A 24905-nucleotide genomic window follows, 5' to 3' on the forward strand; every position below is an offset into this window, starting at 1 on the left:
CAGGTTCAATTTCTTTTCATGAAGTCAAAGGAAATTCTGCAGTAGCCTTGGCTCTTCCCTCCTTTCTTCCCCCCCCCCCCCCAAAAAAAAGCATGTTAAGGGAAGGTCTCCAAAGCATCTTGTTCCCTATACTAGATCCATTGCCATCCATTTGTAGTAGAGTACAGCGCTGATGTTGGTCTGCAAGGAACACTGCCCCTTGAAAGAAAAAGAATGCAAACTGGGCTAGGGAAAAGCACTTCAGACTTTCAGATTTTTATTAAAAAAAAATCATTTCAAAAGCTATTCCCATTAAAACAAACTTTCTGGATGGATGAACTCTGGTAATAGAAGAAAGGGAACTATGTTTAAACTGACATTCTTATGTATCATAAATACCTTAGTGGTACTAATTTTTTTAAAAAAAAGACAACATGCCTTTAAAAAAAAAAAAAAACTTGTTCTAAAAGAAATCTACAGCATGATCTTAGTATTTGTGGCATATACTCTGTTTAATCCAGATTGGATACATCAGGTACAGCAGTGGCACAAGACTCAATACTGTAAATGATATACAAGTTTCAACATATGCACTACAATTCAAAAAGAAGACAACAGAAACTTAGAGTTCTTTAGAGAAGGGTGTTCTCAAATGAATCTACCTGCCGTTTTGTACAGTACATTTTGTCTGTCATTTGTGATGTTTGTAAGCAAAGCCCATTTATAGTACGAAAATAGAAAATAATAAGGGCGAGCGTTTCTCATAACATAAAACCTCTAAAGAAAACACCATTGCATTGGAATGTCTCACTGATTATCAAAAATATACCATCACACGTGTTTTGTAAAATATTTCATTGGTCCAAGATACCAGCTGGAACTCCAGTTATGGTTGCAACAGGGAACTGAGAAGAGCATTGTATGGTTATTAATCTCTCATCCAAACAGCTATATGACCTGCTATGACTAGTGCCAGTTCAAAACTTAAGGAGAAGAAACACATAAACATACATACAAAAATAACAGACTACTGACTGAAAACAAGACTATAGCAGGAATTTTTCACAAACATCCTTGTGTGGTGTGGTGTGGTTGACTGATAACCTGAAATCTTTCTGGCACAGTCTTGTATCCCAAATATAAATAATAAATCTTTTCCCGCCTCTAGTCCCTGTCATTGGGGGATCTCTAAAGCACTTTGCAAACATTTATTAAACTTCACAACAGTGCCGTGAGACAGGAAAGTATTATCCCTATTTCACAGATGGGCAAACTGAGACCGAGAGAGGAAAAGGGATTTGACTGAAGTCACACAGTGATTCAGCAAGAGAGTCAGGCATAGAATCAGGCATCCTGATCCTAAGTCCCCAATTTTAATCATTAAACCACATTGCATCTCATTATTAATCTTAACGATCTAGAAGGAAATCCTAATGAGGAAGGAAGTTTAACCATTTATGGCATCATTAATTGTTAGGCTCGTAACCTCAGTTCTGAAGTCACACCGTTCAGTGCAGTTGACCAAAATGTCAGAGAAAACAATCAAAAATAAATTTTGCCAAATAATTAAAAATATTTAATCTGCTACAGAGCTTTCCAGTGTGGAAGAATGACTAATTTATCCACAAATACAATTGATGTGGAAAAAAATAGTTGCAAATATTATGATTCAACCAAGCTTTAAACCTAGTATAAAAGGCTTTTTATTCAAAACTACTGTTGCTCTAGAGTCATTGCATGCTGGTTTGTAACTCCGCTTTAATCCAACATTGACCCCATTTTAATCTCTGTCTTACAGGGAACACTGCAAACCATCAGTTAAACATGATTTTTAAGATCCCCAATCAGTATTAGAACATGTATAACAGACAACATGATTACAAATGGATTACATCTAAAATACTTGAGAAAGCACCTCCTCCTCTACTGAGCCGACAATATCTGAGCTCTTGGTAGAACCCACTGCCCCCCACACCCCATTTATGTAAATCAGAGCAGTGAGAGCTGGCTCATAATGCTATGGTGGCATCAGCTATTTCAGGGAAAACCTGCAACTTTTAAATTCGGTTTTGGCAGCTCTGAACACCATAAAAAATAGTGATTTCCCAGTGTTGAAAATAAGAATGCAGTTTTTCAGCGGGTAAGCTGCTTCTGTTAAGAATTTAGAATTGCAAACTTATTTATTTTATAATAATTTTTCCAATATACCTTTAAAATATGAATCCTTTGTCACTCAAAAGCCACCTCCTGCATTAGAATTTGCTGGTCAAAGACAAGACTTTATATGCTTTAGATGTTTGTGCACAGCTAACGTTCAAGGAGCGGGGAGGGACTATTTAGCAAGTGAAAGGGGAAATAATCAGGAGTAATGGAATGAAAAATAAGGGAGGGAAAATTATGGCTTTGTATCAGGAGAAAACTCCCTGCCTTTGAGATCTATTAGGCTGTAATAATTTCTTATTGAAAGTGAAGTGAAGCAGTGGGAGCCCTGTCCCTGGGGAGGAGATTTATATCTAGTCTAGAAAAAGTATTGGGAAATATTTTAGAGGGAAGAATTGTGTGTTGGCAAGGGCTGGACTAAAGGGTCTCTTTCATCTTTAATTTCTATGTACAGTGGTTTAGGTTTTGTGGCAGTTTCTTTGCGTGACTTGAAGGTTCTTAGGGAAACAGGCGAGAAGGGTTTCAAAGAGAGTAGCTTGATTTCAAAGTTTGGGGCAGAGGGATGTACTAGTCATTTGCAATGGGTGTGTTTGCTCCTAGAATATATACAGTTCTGCTATAAGCAGCAACCCTATGCCAGGTGAGAAGAGAATAGACTCATCAGGAAAGCTGAGTGAAAATTTGTTGAGACTTTTTTTCTACAAAAAATGGCTTTGCAAAGGAAACAAATTTTCAAAGAAAATTGTTTCCTTTGACATTTGTTGCCCAAAAAAGAAAACATGATTTTTCCCCCCTATATAAACAAATTATTTTGGTTTTTCATGGAGAAAACAAAAAAAAATTCACAAGAAATTCTGGAAAGAAGTAGGAAAAAAATTATGGAGAAAGTTTGGCATTTTTTTGATTGGATTTACTTGTCAGATTGCTATGTTCCAGGTGTCCTTCATGAACACAATCGTTACAGTTCTACATTCCCTCTCCTACTGTATATATTGTCATGCAGAGCCACCCCTGAAGAAACCACATTCCATGTGCCTCAGGTAAATGGGATGTTGGTGCAGGCAATTGCCGGTTATGTAGCTATAACTTCTCAATGCATGGAGGTGGGGATGGAAAAAGGAATGGTCAGAGGACAGAACAACTTGAGTGAAAGCGACAGGGGCCCAAGCCCTAAAATTTGGATCCCAGGCCTGATCTAAACTAACCTATGTCTGAGAGTGCTCAAAATGTGGGGCTTGGTTTGGCCTTATCTCCAGTAATGTTTTGTACGTTCACATAAGCTAATCAAGTCAGTTCCCTTTCATTACCCTGGGAGTGCATGACTGCCAAGCAATTCCTGTGCTTATCAAAACAAATGCTCTCCGTTTCTCCTGCAGAGAGACAGAGCCATTTCTGCAGCTCTGTGTTTATCAGTAAAGCATTTGAAGGATGCTATATGTACAGTAGGATATAATACATATCATGTGGATTCATTCCGATCTGTGCTATTTCAGTGTCTGCAAAGTGCGTTCACTACAAGGCTATTGTTGCACTGTGTAACCCAGGGAGTTCTGTACACAGTTATTTACAGGTGGGCAGATTTGCCCCAATCCTGTTCAGATGAGCATTAAAGTGGGCTAATGCCTCCATTATAAACTATTGAAATCAACCCTTTTTGATTCCCCCCCCCGCTTTCTCTTCACAAGGATCTTTGCCAAGCCAGTGATTACGTGTGGCAGCACTTGCTAAAATAACGATAGAAATGTTCTGCTACGTGCTTTTGATTAAGCAGAAAAATAATTTCTCCTATGCAGAACAGAGCAAAGGGAAGGGCTACCCTGGCAACCCGAGCCCAAACAATTAAAGAGAGGAACCTCAATCACTGTTTTTTTTCTTTATGTCCCTGACAAAAATTGTGAATGTCCAGGAAATACTTTGATTAATAATAATTCACTGTACACAAAGTGATTTCCATGGATGGGTGTCATCTCCATTTCATAGATGGGGAAACTGAGGTACAGAGAGATGAAGTGCCTTGTTTAAGACTCCACAGCAAGTCAGGGAAGAGAAGGGCAGAGCTGAGAATACAAAGGAAGCACCTGGCTCTTTGTCACCCTCTAGCTGGTCATTTAAACCCATGCAAATTGAGCGCATAGTGGGAGTAATACATTCCCAGCCAGCATGTAGCATTTTAGCCTTACTTTGCCCAGATGTAAATGAGGGCATAAGGTGCAAGGCAATGGAGAATCGGGCTTTGTTTAGGCCTGAAGATGTTCGATAGGGTAGGGGGGGTATGACGAGGCGTAATAAACTAAATGAAGCAAAGGAACGATTAAATTAAGCGCCAAGAAAAATTGCTAATGGTAAAATCTGTTAAACTACAGAATAACCTCCCAAGGAAAGTAGCAAAGAAACCACAGCACCCGAGTGATTTAAAACAGACTGGACCCAGTGCTGGAGAATATACTCCAGGGAGCTATCTTGCCCTGGAGCAAAGGGGCATCAGTTTATGACATGACTGAATGTTTAGCTGTAGCTTTATCATTCCTCGAATGGGATAAGTTTCTAAGTAGGTTACTGGGTTATCACAACAGCTAGTTGAGTCCACATGATACCGAATAATAAGGTAGGAATGTTGACAAGATGGGTTGATAGGGCATAATTTAAAGTCATATAACATCAGTATGTATTTTGAGAGAGGCAAAAAAACCACAACAAACCCATCCTTTTGTTGTATCACCCAGGGTTATGCTTCCAGTAGTGTGGCAGATAGTGCTGTATTAGTAAAGTTACTATTTACTGTTGAGAGAAGGAAAGCGTGAAATGACTCCTAGCTATCTGTTGGACTGTAAGCTCTTTGGAGCAGGGTTTGTGTCCATGTAGGCGTGTGTTCAGCACCTCGCACAACATGGCTCTCAGCCTAACTGAGGCATTTGGACGTGACAATTACTATGTTATACTGTCTGTGTCTGTGGATGGAATGTACGATGTTGGATCAGTAGATGCTGTTGCTAACGATTTGCAGCCATAGTGAAAAGGTGGTCTGAGGGATGTGTAGCAGGAGAATAAGCAATTATTTCCCACTTATTTTTCCAAGTGGAGAACGGTCATCTAGAAAGGAAACTGTGTCAGGTCCTTGTATTTCAAGACCATATTGTTACTAGAAAGATCTCAGGGAGAACAGTCAGTATTCACCCTAGAACTAGTCAGAAGTATTAAGCTTGGCAGGACCACACAGAATTACAGTTTTTGGTTGACTAAAAGTGTGTGACTTTTCCCAGATGAAGAATAGAGCTGCAAAGTAAAGTGCTGTCTGTTCCATAACATGTCCCATGTATTCCAAACACCAGTATCCCTCCCCCTGCTCAACTGGACACACTGTAGCGCCTGTTCTGGGAGGGGAGGACGAAAGTTGCTAAACTAGTTTACCTACCACAGCAGTGCAACCCAGATGCCATCGGTAAGCCAATAGGAGTCACAGGACTGTGTTAAAAAGCCAAATACCCTCTCAGTCCATGCCGAATGGTTGGCTCCAGGTTTAATTGTATCAAGTCTAGATCCAGACACTACTTGGCTACGATTGACAATGGGTTGCATGTCCAATATTAGCATATATATAAAAATAAAAAAGCATGGGCATAGATAACAGGTTACATTCTATCCTATTTCTGATGTAGTTGAGTTTGGTGCTTTCTTTGCCATTTGTGTGTACAGGTTTTTAAAAAGTTTTCCTACTTTTTTTTTTTTTTTTAAATACAGAATTGGTAGTCTAGCCACACTCTTTACAAGAAAGTGATAACAAAAAGAGAAAGCAGAAATCCATGTGGGACTAACACTCTACTAAAGCCTGTCTTTTTTTTTTTTTTTTTCCACAAATATGTTTTCACAGACAATAATTAGCAGACAAACACACTGTTTGCAGTTGCACTGTATTGACTTAAAAGGCGGTTACAAAATCATCTAAGTAAAGAATGCCATCCAGGGTGAACGATTTATTTGTATGTGGGAGTGTGTGCGTGCACGTGTGCCACTGTGCTTGTGCAATCAGTTTGATACTGTGCACCAAATCCGGAAAATGTGCTCAGACTTGTGTGTCGTTTCAATGTGGTTCTTCCACACATACATATATATACACACACACACACACACACACACACAGAGGAATGGAAATAGATTTCTGTGACAGCTGTCGTCTTTGTCTAAATCTTTCTCTATAAAAGAAAAAAAAGATGTGTAATTTTGGTTGATTAAAGATTCAGCTCCATGAAGGAAAAAAAATCACAAAATACATTGTTTTTTTCACCTTTTTCAGTCTTTTCCGCATGAATAAATATTATCCATTAAAAACCTTTAAAAAGGTGCCGAGATACACAGTGTTATATTTGTTTCTTTATTGACTTTCTTGTTGCCATGACGGTTCTTTTTCTCTAGCCTCCAGAAACAATTTTCTGCTTCATATCCTGGAACAAGGCTCGGCGCGGGCGCACACAGACCCTTTCTCCAACCCACCTTGTCCTCCCGCTCCTCATCTGTTCTCAGTCCATGGCATGAATGCAAGTTTGAAGAAAGCTGCCTCGTTAGGTCTCCATTACTAATTCTATGACGAAATGTCAGGTTGGTCCATCCAGGCACAATTTGCAGCAAGAAAGGAACATGAAGGTGTGGAGGGGGAGAGACGCTGGCATTCCAGCTGCTTCCTTCAAACGACACCACCTTACAAGGCAGAGACCTTGACTATGTTGCTGCATGTGGTGGAAATGTTCGTAGGGGGGTGAGGGCTGCTCTCTCCTTCTGGTGTCAGTGCCGGTGGGGTAGGAATAGTGATGATGGCTGTTGTGAGGTGGGAGGTTTTGCAGTTTGGTCTCAGCCCGTCATCTGATTTCATGTTGAGACTGGAACGACTAGAAAACAAAAGGGATTTTTTATTTTTAAACAAGAGTCAGTGACCAAGGCAACTGCTCCTCCATGGTGTTGTATGCCTCTGAAGGAAGGGCGCTGAAAACCAGCTACAGCAGCAATCACCGAACAATCCCCCTAGACCCTGATAACCACTGGACATCCTTAATTGCCCCCGATTAACACCAACCTTTGTTAACTGCTCCCTGTTTGGTATGCAACTTCGCCTGTGGACAGGTTATGTCTTTCAGACTTCTCAGGGTTTCTTGTACCTTCCTCTGGTGCTGGCCACTGTTGGAGATGAGATACTGGGCCGGATGTTACTATTGATTGGGTCCAGTATTCCAGTTCCTATATTCCTGTTAACACCAAGCCTGCTTAATCGCCACTCTGGTTATTCAAATGCAACCCAGTATTTTTTTCCTTGAAGGAAATGGGGGTGTTTTTCAGTGACTCTAACCACTTGGGTAGATGGAACTCCAAAGTGCCTTCCAATGGAGGGCCCAGTGCTGGCTGCAGCTGTTTCATAGCAGGTAAGGGGTTTGGTAACGAAAACATCCCTCAGCATGGCCTTTTTTAGCTTCAGGCAGCTTGCTTCAGGCTCTGTTATGGCTGCTGAATTAACCAGTCTCTTACCTGCGGGGGTGTGCACATCTTTTTGTGTGTTCTATGCACCATTCTAATGCATTGTGCAATGCTTGTGTTTCAAGTGACTTATGCAGTGAGTTTGCGTTTCTCCCATCTCAGCGTAGGCACCGGGGGCCTCTGAGAATTGTGATTAAACACTCACTGGAGCGTCGCCCAACCCAAAAAATAAAATAAAGCTGAACAATCAAATCCGCTTCAGTGGGAGAATACAGCAACGGACAGGAATGCTTTGACTGTGATACACACAGGCCTGGGCACGGGGCGAGAGAGGGCCTGCACAACAGAAGTCCCCCCCGCTCCCCCAAAACAGTCTGGAGGTGGGGGTGAGCGCAGCGGTGGGAGTGGTCATCTCTGCTTTCAGCAGCGGTGGTGACTATAATGAATGAAAGTGAGGTAGCAGCTCAAAAGTGGATATCGCACAAGTCAGAGCTCACCCTCTCCTACTGCTTAGAAGCCTTTCGCTCCCTCAGACCTCAGTAAAGAGAATATGTAATGCAGAGAGTCATGGTGCTGGATCCTTAGTTGCTGTAAAGCTGTAGAAGTCCATTGATTACAATGGAGCTAGGCCCATTGATGCCAGAAGAGAATCTGGCCCTGTATCCTGTTTCTTGGTTTGCTTCCTTTAGCAGCTATTGCACCCGATTCTGTTCTCATTATTGGTGGAAATCAGCTGTCACTCCACTGGACCAGGGTATAGTGGTGTAAACCTGGTGTAAGTGAGAGGAGAACCAGGTCCAAAGTCTTATGAGTCCATAAGGGCTCCCTGACCACAGGCTTAAACTTCCATGCAGTTTTATTTCTCCTTTCAAAGCCTCCATCCCTTTCTCTTTTCTACTTGTTTCCCCTGCACTAGTCTTGAGGATCTGGCAGCTGGGAGCATTCCTATTAGATCTGCATCAGTTGCATCCTATAATTAATTACCGAGGGAAAATGATAGGTCTGTTTTCTGTGCATCTGCATAGCTGCAGGAGTCTTCTGTTACCAGCCCAACAGGCTTGCTTTAAACACAGGGCTTGTCCTTTCAAAATATAAAGGGCTCCCTGTTGGAAAGTCACCGCTGTTATTACAGGTTGACTCACCAAGAGGCTCTGTCCAGATGTCTCAAGTGTCTGGGTACTTCTGTGCGACAAGGGGGGGTCACGTAATGTATCTTATTGGACCAACTTCTGGTGGTGAGAGAGACGAGCTTTCAGCCACACAGAGCTCTGCGTCAGGCCTGGGAACGGTACTCCCAGTGCCACAGCTAAATACAAGGTGGAACAGCTTGTTTAGCATAAGTAGTTAGCATATATTGTAAGGGACCTCTCAAGGTAGAGCGACCTGTTATAACACGTCTGCAGTTAGAGGAACATAAAGGGGTGGGGTTAGTGGGTTACAGATTGTTGTAATAATCCATCCAGTGTCGGTAAACCACTAACCCCACCCAGACTGTCTACGCTACCACTTGTGTCGATATAACTTAGGTCGCTCATGGGTGTGAACCTTCTTCCCTCTGAGCAACATAAGTTACACCGACCTAACCACTGGTGTGGACAGCGCTCTGCCGGTGGGAGAGTTTCTCATGCTGACATAGCTGCCGCCGCTCGTTGGGAGTGGATTAATTAAGTTGACGGAAGAGCAGCTACACTAGAGAACTTCCAGTGGCGTCACTGCCTCGGTGCAGCTCTGCTGCTGTAAGCTCTCTAGAGTAGCCATAGCCTCAATCGCAGCTGAAGAGGCTAAGGCAGGGTTTCTAAAACCTTTAGAAAACTGAGCCCTGCTTCAGGAAAATTAAAAGAATCCCCAGTCCCTCCTTCCCACTGCAACCTCTCCAGGTGTTCTTAAAGCCCAACCCATCAGGAGTGGCTGCTCGCAGTAGAGGGTACAGATCTTCATCATAGCTATGTCACTGCTCATCTGGTAACAGTTTTGACATTTAAAATGTCGTCATTGGAATGGGTTTTAGCACCCATGGAAATGAACAGAGCAGTTCATACTCTTTAGAGCTATTGTTTCAGGCTTGCTGCAGACTCAAGCATATGTTGATTACACTTGAGTAACCTTTTCAAGGTTTTCTTTAAAACCATAATAGCTGGACATGTACTTTTTTTTTTTTAATGGAAGATTGTAGGAAACAACTGAGACGCTTGTCCTTTCCTGCAGTCTTATCCTTCCTGTCTGCCAAGGGGGTACCTCCACCCTTTGGGAAATACTGAACTAATGTTGAAAGGGCCATAGGGAATGAACTCTCATGCTATTCCCTTTCTCATTTCCATTTGATACATTATTCTTCACTTAAACACCTTGCTGAATCATGTCACTGGTGCAGAATAGGTGCATCCTCCTTGTCCCAGAGGCAGCTGCATTTCTGCTGTGGGTAAAATAGTTCCCATACACTTTGGAATCAGGGGGAGGTCTGGAGTTACTATTTCAAATGCAAGTCTTTGCTTCCTCCCCTTTTCCAAAGCTCCCTAATGCACAAGATGTTTGGCTGGGCACAGGGAGAGGACTTCAGAAGTTCATTCAACTACAGTGATGATGATGCCTTGTTTATGCACTAAATTATTTTTAAAAAGAGAGTCCATTTGAAAATCCAATATCGAAAGAGAGACCTTTCTTCACTTATGTTACTAATCGCACATTAGATTAGCACAACTCAACCCATTTTGAAAATCCTCTTCTCTTCCCACCTCGGCTGCTCTGACCCTTCGGTCAGCAGTGGACAATAAACTCAAAGAAGTCAGTTTCCCTGGCAGGCCAAGTCAGTATAGGGGTGCAGTGTGAAGAAGGTTCTGTACTTTATGCAGCACATACAGATTGCCTGGAACCAATGCCGTCTGGCAGTGCTCATGACCGAGCACACGGCTCTGGCCAAATTGGTAGAAACTGAGAGCTGCCTCCCGCTGGTCAACCAAATAAGAGCTGGGCTGCAAGACTGGTACTGCATGAGCTGGAGCAATCGGGTTACAGTTGAGGCTGAACCAATGGGAGCCTCAGCTGGGAGTCGCCTCTCTTGGGTCCAAGCTGGCTGGAGAAGAGCTAAGCTAGAACTTGGGTCAGCTTCCTCTGGGCTAAGTCCATAGGAGTTGCACAGAGCATCCAGGAGCCACCTCTCCTGGGACCATATTAGTAGAACTGGAAGTTAGAGAGTCCCAGGGAAGGACCCATTTCTCCTGGGCCGAGGGGGTAGAAACTGGTCTAAACTCATCTCAGATGGACATTACCCTTAGCAGATTTGCATGCAGCAGTCAGCACCCAGGGCCTGCTCGCTGTACCTTGTTGTAAGTGATGGCTGTTCGCTGCATTGGATGTGTATCGTGCTTAGCTCCTGCATGCTCCGCAGGCGAGTGGCTGGCACGTTGGAGTTGGGAAGATGAGTCGTCTTCTTGTTGCGTCGGGAACAACAGGAGGTGGACCCGCCATTGTTACTCGACAACGAGGGGCTGCGAGTGGAGGGGTAATTCTGCATTGAGTTATCCATGCAGTTCTGCTCAAACAGCTGCTCATCTATGAACTCATGGTTCTGGCAGGGAAAAGAACAACAGTGTCACTCTCGTCATTAGCTACCCTAAGGTGGTTCGTTTTCAAGAACACCTTTTGCTATTGCGGGACAGGTCAGCCCCTCCGCTCTCTGCCCCTGTGCCTGAAACAGCTTGCACTAGACAGTTCCCAGATTTAAAAATGCAAACAACAACCAGAAAAGAGATGACTTCATCCCCTTACTCACTGCAACCAAGAGAACGTGTTTGCTCCCCCACAACAACATGGGAATAAGAGAAGCTACGGCAGAGGCATAACAGCCTGTCAGGACCAGCTGGCTTACACATTCCATATCCATAAATAGTTTGGGCCTGATTTTTCCTTTCACTTACACATCTGTATCCCTGAAGTGAGTCTGGTGAAGTCTGTGGTGCCTCCCTGTTATAAACCTGTATAGAAAGGAGAGTCAGGCTCACTGTCTTTTGTGTCTGGGGATAAGGCTGTGATGTGTACTGTTTATGGCAGCAGGACCCATTGGTCATCAAGTTGGAAAGTTTAGGTATGGTGTGCTGGTTAAGCCGATTTCTGACGGTATGTCACACCTACAGTTCCATTCAAAGCTGGGCTGGCAGCTGAGTTATATGTGGCAGAAGTAAAGGAGTCAAGGTGGAAGCTGCCAGTGGGAAGAGTTAGGGGGAGGGAAATGATGATAAAGGGTATCCTAGAACTGCAAAGTTGGGTAGCCTAGAACTTTAAAGTTGAATGGAAAACTTTAATGCCTCTTGCACCAATAAGTAGAGGATAGTGTAGGGAAGAGCCAAAGTCTATACACACCTAGGCGCATACATAAACATTCATAGATGCCTAATATACACATTTTGCTTTTTACCTATCAGAACTGGAAAGGAAAGAGGGGGGGAACTGCAGATAAGGTAACCATCAATTTTCATTGGAACAGATACTAAGTCTTAGAGCAAACAAAGGCATCAGTTAGCAAAAATGAACCACATGCACAAACTCCCAAGAACAGGACCAATAACAAGAAAGGAGACAAACACTCTGACGTGTCACAGAGATTGTAGAAAACAGATTGAATTAAAAAGGAAATACCTTGATGGTGGAAGTTCGTACAGATAACAGGGGATCATCCACAAGATAGGACAATCCCTACAGGACAACATGCCAACAAAAGATAAAAACACGATTGATTGTCCATTCCCGCATTCCAAAGTTTAGTCCCAGCATTCCATCCATTCAATCTCAGCATTCCATCTGGCACCCCAAGTTTGAATGGGCAATTGAGCCTTTCCTTTACTAAACTAATTTGCTAAATCAGATTTTTCTTTCTTTCTTCACATAGTGTTCTGGAACCTTGCACTTTAATTGTTTGTTTTCTCTTTCTAAAAGAGAATGGAAGGGCAAGGCGATTTACAGCTGTTGTTCATTTTTTATTTTATTTATTTGTTGAGAGCCAGAAGCAGAGGATAAAACAAATCAGAGCTTGCCCAATTGGGAATGTATGGTGACTGGATCAGGGGTTACCCAAGCAATGGGACTGTGTTTTGGTTGATCTTTGTGGAAATATAGAAGGAAGGTTTTAGCTGAAGGATGTGTCTCAACCCAGGCAGCAGCCAGCGAAAGCGTAGGATATGAATGTCAGGGGTAGGGAACAGAACGATCACATCTGGGGTAGGGAACAGAGCTGAAAAATCTTGTGTTAACATAACGAAGAATTTTTTGCTATGATTGTCAGAAGCATCTCAAGGCCACTTTTGTCTTTTAATACACCAGATTTGAGGGCCATTCACAGCTGTTAAATTGTAGGACTTTATTCTAGTGACAACTGCAGATACTGTGAAAATGTACTTTTAAAATCCCTCTGTCTAGTTTAAGGAAAGGTGATTTGCCCTTTGAAACATGTTGGTAACCATGGCACATGGATCATTCCTCATTCCATTCCACCTGCAACTTTGAAACATTGCAAAATGACTCTTCAGTGTTTAAGAATTCATATGCTGCAATTTGACATTTTTGCATAATATCTTAATAGATTAAGAATGCCAAGGAAGTACAGGAATTTCAACACAAAAATTGATTGAGCTGTTTTGACTAATGCATTGAGAACCACAATCTAAACATGCTGCATATGACTCCTTGAATGACAATCTCTTTTTTGAAAACTTTGATACCCCAGGTCAGCAGCACTCAGACTTTAAGAACTGAACAGCCACTTAATGCTGAGCAGAGTTGCCGAGAGCCAAAAAACCACAATCAAAATAAACCCACCTTAAACAAAATCTTGGTGGTGTTTGCATCGTTAGAGCTGATTATATGACTACGGTGAAGAGTTTGTTCAACAATTCGGAGATTCCACGGCCAGATGGGACAATTGTGATAATTTAGTCTAGCTTCCTACATAACACAGGCCATAGAACTTCCCCAGAATAATTCCTTTTGAACTAGAGCAGATCTTTAAAAAAAATTATCCAATCTTGATTTAAAAAGTGCCAGTGATGAAGAATCCAGCTTGACACTTGGTAAATTATTTAAGTTGTTAATTATCTTCTCTGTTTCCCCATTATCCAACAAATAATGTATTTAACAAAATTAACTGGTTTCATTAATCAAACAGCTCTTTGCATTTTTTGAAGACAGATTTTTTTTTTTTTTTTGCTGTTGTAACACCAACAGACCGCAGTTGACAACAGGCGAGATTGAACCTGGGGCCTCTGAAACCAACTGGCTGCTAGCTAAGGCTGTAGAACAAACTCAATCATCTCTCTTTCGGCTCAGTTCCACTAGAAGGGACAGAACACTACACCCAGGAGGAGTGTGGGTTACACTGTCATTCATCAACTACATTATTTTCAAATAGTTATATTCATGATTTGATCAGCTCTAACTGTGATACGCAAATATGTGACAACACTGCTGACAATCTCATCCTGGTTGGGGCAGACTGGAAATGGGGGGAAAATGCAGCAAATATTTTGTAGATTTTTTTTTTCTCCAGTGTTCATCCAAATTCAAAATTGCAATGACATTTTTGGTCCAAAAATCAAAATTCAGAAAATTTTCAATAGCTGATACAAATATCTGAATGCAACGGCAGGACAGTTCACCTCTTTCGTTTTGTGTCTCTCTTTGGTTCTATTCAATGCAGGAACGCCTCTATATTCCTGTTCCTAACTGCACTGGCATCTTGGCCAAAATAAATTGGGGCCAATACAGAAAAATACAAGAGAAAATACAAGGAAAGTCTTCTGCCCTGCATTCTCCTCTCTCTGCTGCTGTCCCTTGGATCCAATTGTCTGTTGTTATAATTCATTTTGGGCCAGACAGCTCTTGCCTTACTCACACTGCAATTTATACCACAAATACTGAAATCAGGGGGAGTAATTGTGGAGAAAAGTACAATTCTGGAGCGAGGCTATCATCATCTCTCCTGAAGATTGTCTAATGTAGGCCTGAGCCCTGCAACGATTTACGGATTTGCTTAACTTTACCATACGTCCGGATTTTCCCGGACACGTCTGGCTTTTTGGGCCTTAAATCCTCGTCCGGGAGGAAATCCCAAAAAGCCGGATATGTCCGGGAAAATAGGGAAGGAGGGGCCGGCGGTGCTCGGCCGGGAGCTGAGGCTGCTGGGGCTGGTGGTGCGGGGCCGGGGGTGCTCAGCCGGGGTCAGCGCCTCAGGGCCCGAGCCGAGCCGGGCGGGAGATGCCGGGGCCAGAGCCTCTTGGCCTGGGCCGGCCGGCCGCCAGAGGGAGCCGCTCGGCCGGCCTGGCCTGCACTGCGCCCCGCCCCTACCCCAGCCTCAGCCCCAGCTTAGCTGCTGCCTCCCTGTTTCAGGCTTCCCGTGAACATTTGATTCGCGGGAAGCAGGGGAGGGGGAGGAGCAGGGGGCGGAGCATTCAGGGGAGGGGGCAGAGTTGGGGCGGGGACTTTGGGGAAGGGGCGGAGTTGGGGTGGGGCCGGGGCCCCGTGGAGTGTCCTCCTTTTTTTAAATTAAATGATGGTAACCCTAACTTTACTCACTAATAGTGGAACTCCTCACAGTGTGTAAAGTTAAGCATATGTGGAAGACTTTGCAGGATCCAGACATTACATGGTGGATGCTTTGGGACAGGAATCTTGTCTTTTTAATTTCTGGAAAATACCAGGCAAATTTATAGCACTTTGTACTACACCTCTACCCTGATATAACGCAGTCCTCGGGAGACAAAAATCCCTACTGCATTATAGGTGAAACCCGTTAGATCGGGGTAGTGGCGGCAGGGCTCCAGGGCCGCGGGGAGCCCCAGACCCTTTAAATCGCCACCTGAGCCCCACTGCCTCAGCCCTAGGGTAGCGGCGGCAGGACTCTGACGGTGATTTAAAGGGCCTGGGGCTCCCCACAGCGGCAAGAGCTCCAAGCCCTTTAAAGCGCCACCAGAGCCCTGCTGCTGGAGCCCCAGGGTAGCGGCAGCAGGGCTCCAGCGGTGATTTAAAGAGCTCTGGGCTCTGGCTGCTGCGGGGAGCCCAGGCCCTTTAAAGCACCGCCCGAGGCCTGCTGCTGGAGCCCCGGGGTTACCGCGCTATATGCGAACCCGTGTTATATTGGGTCGCATTATATTGGGGTAGAAGTGTAGTAACAATCACATGATATGAGCCATATTTGAAATATACTATTTAAAGCTTAAGGGTAAGTACAGAATTCTAAACAATTGAAGAGTCAGGTTGTGAAATATCTACTTGTAATGCAACATACAGAGTTATCAGAAAGACAGACAAGCTCGGATTTATACTTAGGGTGACCAGATGTCCCAATTTTATAGGGTCAGTCCCAATTTTTGGGTCTTTTTCTTATATAGGCTCCTATTACCCCCCACCCCCTGTCCCGATTTTTCACATTTGCTGTCTGGTCACTCTACTTATACTATAAAATGAAACCAACAGTCACTGATATAGTGCATCAGCACTGGAATGATTAGCTTCATAATTCATCATGATGAGTTTCAGGACCTGCGGGATTTAGTTGCTATAGGTATTTAACCAGTGGTCTTCTTCCAATGTGCTCTTTGAAACCTACATGGTGTTTTCCTGCTAGGAACCAAACTGTGAAATTGAGACTATGTATGCAGGTCAGAAATCAAAGGCATATCTGATGATGGATGCAGATAAGGAAAGGGATACATCTTATCAGGTCTTAACCCATTGGTGTCTTTCCAGAATGAGCCATGATATACAATATAGATAATATATCCCTTCACCACAAATTGCCTGTGAATATAAAGCTGGAAATAAAATGTACATGAGATAAAGATCTGTTTGCCATTTTTCCAGGGACTTCTGCTTACAGAACTATTTAAAAATTAAACAATAGCACTTCCTAGGGCCTTACTCCAGCACCATGCAGTGCATGAGTGAAACGTCATTATAGTAGAATCCACTTGACTGGCCTCCAGATGAACTACATGTTCCTTTAACTGAGGCTTGTCAGGAAAGACATGCATGGTGTCACTAAATCGCATTAAAAAGGCTCATCTTCTCCCTTTAAATGGCCCAGTTGTTGTTTTCTCCGGCCTATTTGTGGTAGGGTATACGTGTGGCTTAGAATTTGCTGGCATCAGCTTCCCACGGTAGCCCTCTTCATGCCAGCAATCCTATACATCATTGCTAGTGGGTGTGAGCAATGGGGTCAGAGGAACCCGTGATATATGCACTTTAACTGCAAGTGTAGCTAAGGACAAACTGAGTTTAGCCCTAGTTCAGAAACCATGGTTAAAGCCTACTCCCGCAAGTCTGTCTCCTTGGTCATTACAGGCTGCTTCTCTGCTCCGCAGTGGCTGCTTGCCCTGCAGTCTGTATTGGCATTTGCACCAGTTGCTAAGTGAGTGCAAGGAGGCAGTGAAATGCTACCCAGTCAGAAAGCTAGTGATTTGCACTGACTGTGCACTGGTGTCAATGCCTGCTCAGGGCAATCCAGCTGTTTGTCCTTTTACACAGATTTACACTGTTAGCATTTTGCCCAATGCTTATTTGTTAAGCAAGTCACAAAAAGAAAGTGAATCTCTCTCCGTGTGGCATATTCCAGGGAACTTCTGAGATTCAGGACCCGTCACTTCACTGACACATATTTTTATCCCCACTGGGGATGTGTGTTTGTGAGTGCATGCACTGGTTTAGAGGAGCATACTGCACCCACGTCCTTTCCAAAGGAAGCCTGGACCCAGGAGGAAAGCATTTAATCAGATTTAGAAAGGGTCCTGTTGCTACTTACAGTTGTTTTTTCCAGGCAGTGCAGCAGGTGGTGATGTTGGCTTTCGATCAGCGAGGTGGATTTGCTGATGTGCTGCTCATCATCACTAGATCCCTAAACAACCAGAGGAAGAATCAGGCTTGAAATCACAGGGATAAGGAGAACAACCATGTCAGATTGTACAGGGGAGGAGGTGGGGGAAAGGTGACAATTCCAGTGTTGCCAACTCTCATGTTTTTATCATGAGTCTTGGGAGTTGGTGTTTTCCTTAAAGACCTCGCTCCTGGATTCAGGTCAGCATCTCAGCTTCCATTTTAAAAAAAAGGGAAGTATGTAGCCCTTTGTGGTTGTGGAGAAGAGCTTGGAAACATGACCAGAGTGTGGCCCCAAAAAGGCAAGGAACAGAACCCACCATTTATTATTTTTCAAAAAAAGTCATGATTTTTGAAAGCTCAGAATGGCAATGCTACACAAAGTTTCACCCTAAACCCTACTGCCTCCGAGAAGGGGGTGATTTGCTTGGGAGTGAGGAGTTTGTTATTTCAGGTGATATGTGGCTTTATGATCCTGTCTCTTGGATTGGGAATGGTACAAACTATACAGTGGTCTTAAGTGAAATAGTGAAGACGGGAAGCAGGAAAAAACAGCCTATGATTGGCTTTGTGGGGTGTTACCGAATAGACTGATAATAGTAAGGGCCAGGATTCCTGGGTTCTGGTCCCAGCTCTAGTAACATCTCTATATCTGCCTTCAGTCTGCTAACATGGAACTGATGTTCATCTGCTCTCTAGTGGTCTGGTATGATAAGGCTTCTGTGCGGGGGCTGAGTGCCATTATGGTTTCAATGAGAGCTGGTGGTGTCTGGTATTTCACAGGCTCAAGCCCTTTGTTTGAAAAGCAACTTGGATAAAAGGCACTGGAGATGTGCATATTATTATTATTAATAAATCATCACTATTAGTAGAAGTGAAGTAGATTTTACTGGGGAACATGTAGCATTGGCACGAGAGATTTGATCGGAGGGAATTAGCAGCAGCCCCTCGAAAGAAAAAGCCCTGTTTTCTGAGGGGGTTGTGACTTCTATGAATTAGGATTGTATTATTTGTATTGTGGTAGTACCTGGGAATCCCAGGCATGGATCAGGGCCCCATCATGCTAGGCACTGTACAAACACTGCCCCAAAGAGCTCACTCTCTAAGTCAGACAGCAGGGTGGGTTTCTTGAGTTAAAATTCCCTGACAGCGTCTTCTTTAGAGTCAGCTCAGGCAGGCACTCCCAGCTGGGCTGGAATCATGCACAGCTGAGATGCGTTAGGCTCAGAACCTTTAAAAGAGGGTTGGCTGCTAGCAGGCAAGACAAAAAGGATGGGTCTTTAGGAGCAAGGACAGGCAGCGTCAGACAGGTTTAATCATTGGGCTGAATTTTGGGGGCAGGCGAGTGATAAGTATTCAAGCCGCATCAAAGAAAAATGACCTGAGAGGATGATTTAGTTGTCGTTGGGGTGGGTGTGCGCGCGCTCTTTTGACTTCACAAGAAACCTTTGCAGTAAAGTAGGGACCCCACAGCAAGTGTTTTGCTTAATCTTGTCTTCCTGAGAAGTTTTGTCCTAGCTGCTGAGAGCCTGGCCTCCCAAACCATGATCAGCTAGCAGCAGGAATGCTACCTGTTCTTAGTCTCCTCTAAGCCCCTAACTGGGTGAGGGTTTCATGCTGCTGTTGAATGGTCTTTCGTGAGAGACACAGATAGCAGGTATAAGACAAACGGAAAGCCTAGCTTTGTAATGATGGGGGCCCTATCTACTACAAATAACAAATCCAAAGGGGGACTGTGAAATCCAAAAGAGCTGCAGTACCGTGTATGCATAATAACGCTCAGCACTTTGACAAAGCTTATTGTCTTCAAAGGCCTGTACCAGCTAACCCCAATGCCACCCTTCTGATAGAGATCAGTATTAATAGCTCTGTGGGGAAACTGAGGCATAGAAAGGTAAAATGACTTGCCCGAGGGGATAGTGGAAGTCAGCTTCAGAGCTGGGAGTAGAAGATGTTCCTCTTGCCTATGCCTGTCCGCTGATCATTAGACCATGATGTCATTATTATTGCTTCTCTTGCCATAGTGTAAGGACTCTAGAGAGGGATCAGAGCCCCATTGTGCTAGGCACCCTACAAACAACCAACCCCAGAGAGCTCAGAGTCTAATCTTTCATTGTTCTTACAATTCAATCATTCAGCAGAAAGATATTAGATCCATTTAATTATATACAAACATTACTTACTTAAATTCACCATTTACATGCTTTTTTGGGTCAGGTAAGGAAGGAAGATATCTGAAAGCACTCTCAGTTGCTTGCTCAGTGTGGTAAATATCTACTTAAAGAAAATAAATCTGCTCTAAGATCTCTCTGGAGCCCCATGAAACTGGGCAGAGATTAAACACACATGCTAGAGAGGATTTCCAATAAGCACATTTTTGAGTGCCACAGTCGAGGTTTGTGTATCACAGTATGTAAACCCGTGAATCTGCTCTCTCCGTGTCTTATACAAATGCATGTTTCTCAAAGTATTGCATGCATCATTCACTTTTCAATTTGAAAATCGGATATGCTCCAGAAATGGGAAGAAAGGAGCTAAGAAGAAGCTGTTTGGCAAGTCTCTCTGCTATTCCAAAAGAAGGATTATATTAGTTCTTCCATTCCATAGTTGCAGTTTTAAGAACTACTTTGCTAAGCATTTTTTCTTTAAACCCACTGACCCTGAAATCCACCCCAATTTCATGGCATGTTTTCTGTGATCATACTCATTAATCTTTATGTGTATTCAGTGGCTAAAATTTTCAAAGACAATTAGACACACTAAAAAGACAATTAAATGTTTGCAAGTGACCCCCTTAAACTCCTTAGATGTCTCAGCAGTAGATGCCTGGCAGAGAGACTCCTCTGTGATGCTCGAAGCTGAAAGATAAAAGTTGACACATGTGCCTTGCATACCTGTTTCTGGCACATAACAGCAGCATCCAAAAGTTTAAGAAAGCAAATGGGTGGGATGGGATAGAAAGCAGAACATTTTAACGTAGGCATCTATGGCTGACTTCATCTAGGGTTGTTAAAGGATTTAAATCAGTTGTGCTTAACTCAGTTGATGTCCAGCACACCTACGTGGCTTGTGTGATACACTGAGCATTTGGCTGCATCTTTGAATGTGCCTAAAGCCACACCCAGGATCGTACCGTGATGTTTAACTTGGCATCTCTGAAAATCAGGCAAACTGACTGATGCTAAACCAAAGGCACGTCAGGGCATAATTAGGGGTCACTGACTGCACAAACAATGTATAGACTGATATGAGGGAATCTCTCCTTGGTAGGAGGCTGTTCCGCTTTGTTGCCTTGAAAACTGTTGTGCTGGGACATTTCTAGAAGGTATTTTCAGGATTGGGCTAAAAAAACCCCCAAACGGTTTAGGGCTTTCTTACTAATAGTAACCCAAGTCAACTAACGCATCAAATAGGTCCTGTGCATAGCCTGCAGAGTTCACTAGCTAAACCTCTCCAGATGGAGAGAAGGAATAGAAACTGAAAAGAACTTTGCATCTGAATATCTCCTGTGGAGGACAGCGTATGTGATAAAACAAGTGCAGCAGTATAAAGCTAAATCTTACTTAAAAGAAGAAAGGAACAGACCATTGCAACCGGTGGCTTTAAGTAACGTTAATCTCTCTGAGAACCAGAGGTGCTTTGTAGCATGAAGATAGAAAGAAACTGACCTGAAGGTTTGCTGCATTGATCCAGGACATCTGTGCAGAGAGATTTGCATGCTTTTTCACAGAAATCAGTAAAGGTTGGACAGTCAGGACATTTGTGTTAAAAAGCCATTTGGAACAGCAACATGAGAAAAAATCATAAATGGGCAGTGAAACACATGATTATTTTGTGATGAGGGGGCAGGACCCATTTTTTTCAGCTCCCAGGGGCTCCCAGGTTATTGACTTGTAGCAATAGCTGTATTGGGGGAAGGATGGTTTTGTGATTAAAGCATTGGTCTGGGTCATCTTCAAGTCTGGTGTCTCTCTACTGTTTATGTCTGGCTCCAAAGCTAATGAAAAGTGGAAACATTTTAAACCGCATGGTGAGACAACATGCTGCAAATAGCCTACAGCAGGGACTGCCACAGACTGTTCCAGGTGCCTTTTCCCTGCTTTGCACAGGTCCTGAATGTGTTGCATGAGATAAATTTGCCAGATGCTGTAGAAATTTAAGGATGGAAACTCTATCATTGGCACCCTGAGTAAAGGCAGACATCTGTCACTTCCTGCAGAATACCCAGCACTTTAGAAATCCACAGGAAGTCAGCTGACACCTAACACAGCCAGTGAAACATTACTCTAACTGCAAGAAAAGAGATTGCCCAGATAGCAACAGGTTCCAACTCATTGGAATTCTACGTATTATGTGAAGAAGAGGCATACAGAACAACAAAATGCTTAACACGAGTATATCAGAGAGTAGCTAGTAGGAAAGAGATACTGTCCTTGCTTTCAACCATTGAAATCATACTATATTAGCTTGCCACCCCTCTTCTGCCCATGCCAACTGATTACTTAGGAAAGTAGCATCAATGATGTAAACTCAGGTTAGGCAGGGGCTTGTTCCCACTTATCAGGTCCTTGCACATCATGCTGGAGAGCAAATAAGAATGGAACTTGAAAGCCAAGGAAACAAGGCTTCATTGGCTCTGGTAGAAGACCTAAATTCCATGGTAGAATACATAGTGTTGGCAACTTCTCTCCTCCCCTTCCCTCTCCCCGAGGGCAGACTTGAAATGTATGGAAAAGCAGATCATGGGATGGATATTATCAGAAAAAAATAGCACCGAGGGTTGGATTCCTGCCTTATCTTCCTTGCTCCTGCTTTTCCTCCAGCTCAGTACATTCAGAAACAGACACTGCAGATTTCTGGCACATCTCAGCATGCAAAAAAGAGTGGGGAAACAGAAGATAATAACAGCTGCAGCAACAAATGCATATAGACAGTCTGAGCACACAAATGCCTGGCAGTGGCTGTTCTATCCAGGAGCACATTCCAGTAGAGAATGAGACCTGCGTTGCTCCATACAAAAGCAATCTGCGTTCATTAGAAGAAAAATCTGTCTGTAATGAAAAGCCCAAGGGAGTGTTTAGAATTTGATCTGGGATCCTACCTCTGCAAGGTTCTGGGAAAATGATGCCAGCCACCATCTCCAGTTTGCACTTGAAAGACACACACTGAGCTGCTGGTGGCCTTGGGGAAGACTTGCTTCTTGAATGTGGCATCCAGCTTCACAAATCTGAAGAACTCCCTAGGTTGTCTTATCTCTTATGCTTGGCATTTCAGCGAACAAAGTTGGACAGATTTGACTACAGAGGGACTGGCATAGAAGTTAATTGTACTCTTTCCATGCGGGTGATTCTGCCCTTTATCAATATTGTGGCTGCCGAGAGTTCTTGGTTGTAAGAAGGGACAGATCTCAAAACAGTCTTGTTTCAAAACGCAGACCTCCTATCGTTTCAACAAGAAGTGAATCCTGTCTCCCCGACCACTTTTGTCGGTATAACTTACGTCATGCAGGGGTGTGAAAAAACACCCACCTGAGCGATGTAAATCACACGGACATAAGCACCGGCGCGGACAGTGCTACGTTGGCAGGAGAGCTCTCTCCCGTCGGCATAGGGTGGCTACACAAGCGATCTTACAGCAGCGCAGCTGTAAGGTGTTAGTGGCAAGAGGAGATTAAGGCTCTGTGTAGGCTGGAGCCACTACAAGGTACATGCCCATCAATACTTGAACATGTCTAACGTTCCATCTATTAACACTGCATCACTTGCTCCCATAAATGAAAGGATACAAAACCTGCCTATTCAGCGTCTGCATGGCAAATACCCAATGCCACAAACCCACGTTTCACTGAAGGGAAAGTCGGTGCCACCTTTCGGGAATGAATAGTCTCTCCACACTGCTCTCCTTTGATCATCCCTCCTCCTCCTCTTCTGCTCTTGACACTGCCACGCTCTAAGCTGAAGACACATGGCTTGATTCTCCCCACACATAAGCTGGCATAAATCAGGAGTAACTCCACTTGTGTGAGAGGAGAATCAGACCCAGGTTCCTGCATGCCCCAAAGCCCCCTGGATGCTGACCATTCAGTCAGAATGTTATCTGTGGTAGTGATTTCCTTGGATAACCTCTCAGGACTCCAGAAAAAGTATTTTGGGACCCATAAGTCCTAATGCTTCCATCCTGGCTTATCTCAAACTGTTACTACTGAGTATTTACAAAACAATTATATATTGATTACATAGTAGTAAACAATGAAAATTTCACGCTAATTGCTAATAAGGACTACATAGTAATTACACTTGGAATTATTGCTAACCCTAAGGCAGTCTTGTCACTAGATATACACATGAAAGTCCCATTAATGTTGACGCAAGTTCTGGGCTTGCTTCAAGAATAGGATATATAACCAAGTGTAGCTACTATGTAATTAATGTTCATTTGCCCATGAGGGTACGTCCAGTAGCAGGAACCAAAATATTATCTAACACGGCAACTACAAAAAAGAGATTCCTTTCTTCTGTACATTTTAAAATAATCTGAGACTGGCAAATCACTGGGCAGATTCTGCCACTGTCCCTCACAGTTGTCACAACATCTGCAGTAGCCACAAAGCCAAAAAAAAAAAAAAAAAAAGACCCCTTTCCTAACTCATTTTGGGCAAAAGCCAGAAACGAACCTAGCAGCCAATTATTGCTCTCAGACTAATATGTTCTGGACTTTGCATCTGTGTCCCAGCAGCCATTCTGTGAGCTGCCTGGCAGAATGGCTTCGTTGAAAGAGAAGTGACGGGATTCACGTTGGCAAGACAGGCTGGAAAATCAAGTGAGAGCCACACATCTGTGCTGAGCTGCCATGGCATCTTTAAATAGTACAATTAAAAGACCAGCAAAACCCCCAGGCATGATTTAAATTTTCAGTGCAACAGTGCATGTTGCCTCCTGATGAAATAACAGAATCTTTTTAACTCATCTGAGCTAGTTCTCCGAGTCCTGGGCCAAGTTGTAACCATTCTGTGCCTCCTTCAAAGGTTTCACGGTTTGATTTGGCAAACTCTATTTACAGTATGTGCTAAAAAACAATGCAACCAGCTGAGACGGTTTAATTTTCAGAAGGCCTCACTGGCATTCGAGGCTGGGGACCCTTTGCAGAGTACGAGAGAAACTGCCTGCCGTTGAACCGAAGGCTCGTGAGTGGTGAATTGGATTCCGACATGAACGGTCACTAGGCTGGGGTGGCAAAATTCCCATTCGGCTAGGCTGGGTTGTGACAAACGTGGAAAATGAGAACTTAGCTCTCAGATTTGCTTCGTGCTTCTAGAGCCATTTTCATCCAGAGATCTCAGTGCCATATACAAAGGGTGATCAATATCATTGTTGTCCGCATTTTAGAGGAGGGGAAATGAAATGACACCGAGTCAGTGACAGAGCCCAGCTCTTGTGCATCCCAGTCTAGTG

The 24905-nt window shown here is 43.5% G+C and overlaps 1 protein-coding gene across 1 annotated transcript in view; it reads right to left on the minus strand.

Annotated features, from left to right (window-relative positions):
- Window positions 1-317: 317 nt before the first annotated feature.
- Window positions 318-24905, minus strand: part of KCND3 (potassium voltage-gated channel subfamily D member 3) — a 245159-nt gene continuing 220571 nt past the window's right edge. The window contains exons 5-8 of the mRNA XM_034770596.1: window positions 17384-17476; window positions 12232-12288; window positions 10917-11164; window positions 318-7019 (exon numbers count right to left, since the gene is read on the minus strand). Coding sequence (XP_034626487.1) covers window positions 6833-7019; window positions 10917-11164; window positions 12232-12288; window positions 17384-17476 — 585 coding nt within the window. The 3' untranslated portion in view covers window positions 318-6832. The remainder of the gene's footprint in view (window positions 7020-10916; window positions 11165-12231; window positions 12289-17383; window positions 17477-24905) is intronic.

Source organism: Trachemys scripta, chromosome 4 (genome assembly GCF_013100865.1).
Source record: "Trachemys scripta elegans isolate TJP31775 chromosome 4, CAS_Tse_1.0, whole genome shotgun sequence".
Lineage (NCBI taxonomy): Eukaryota > Metazoa > Chordata > Testudines > Emydidae > Trachemys > Trachemys scripta.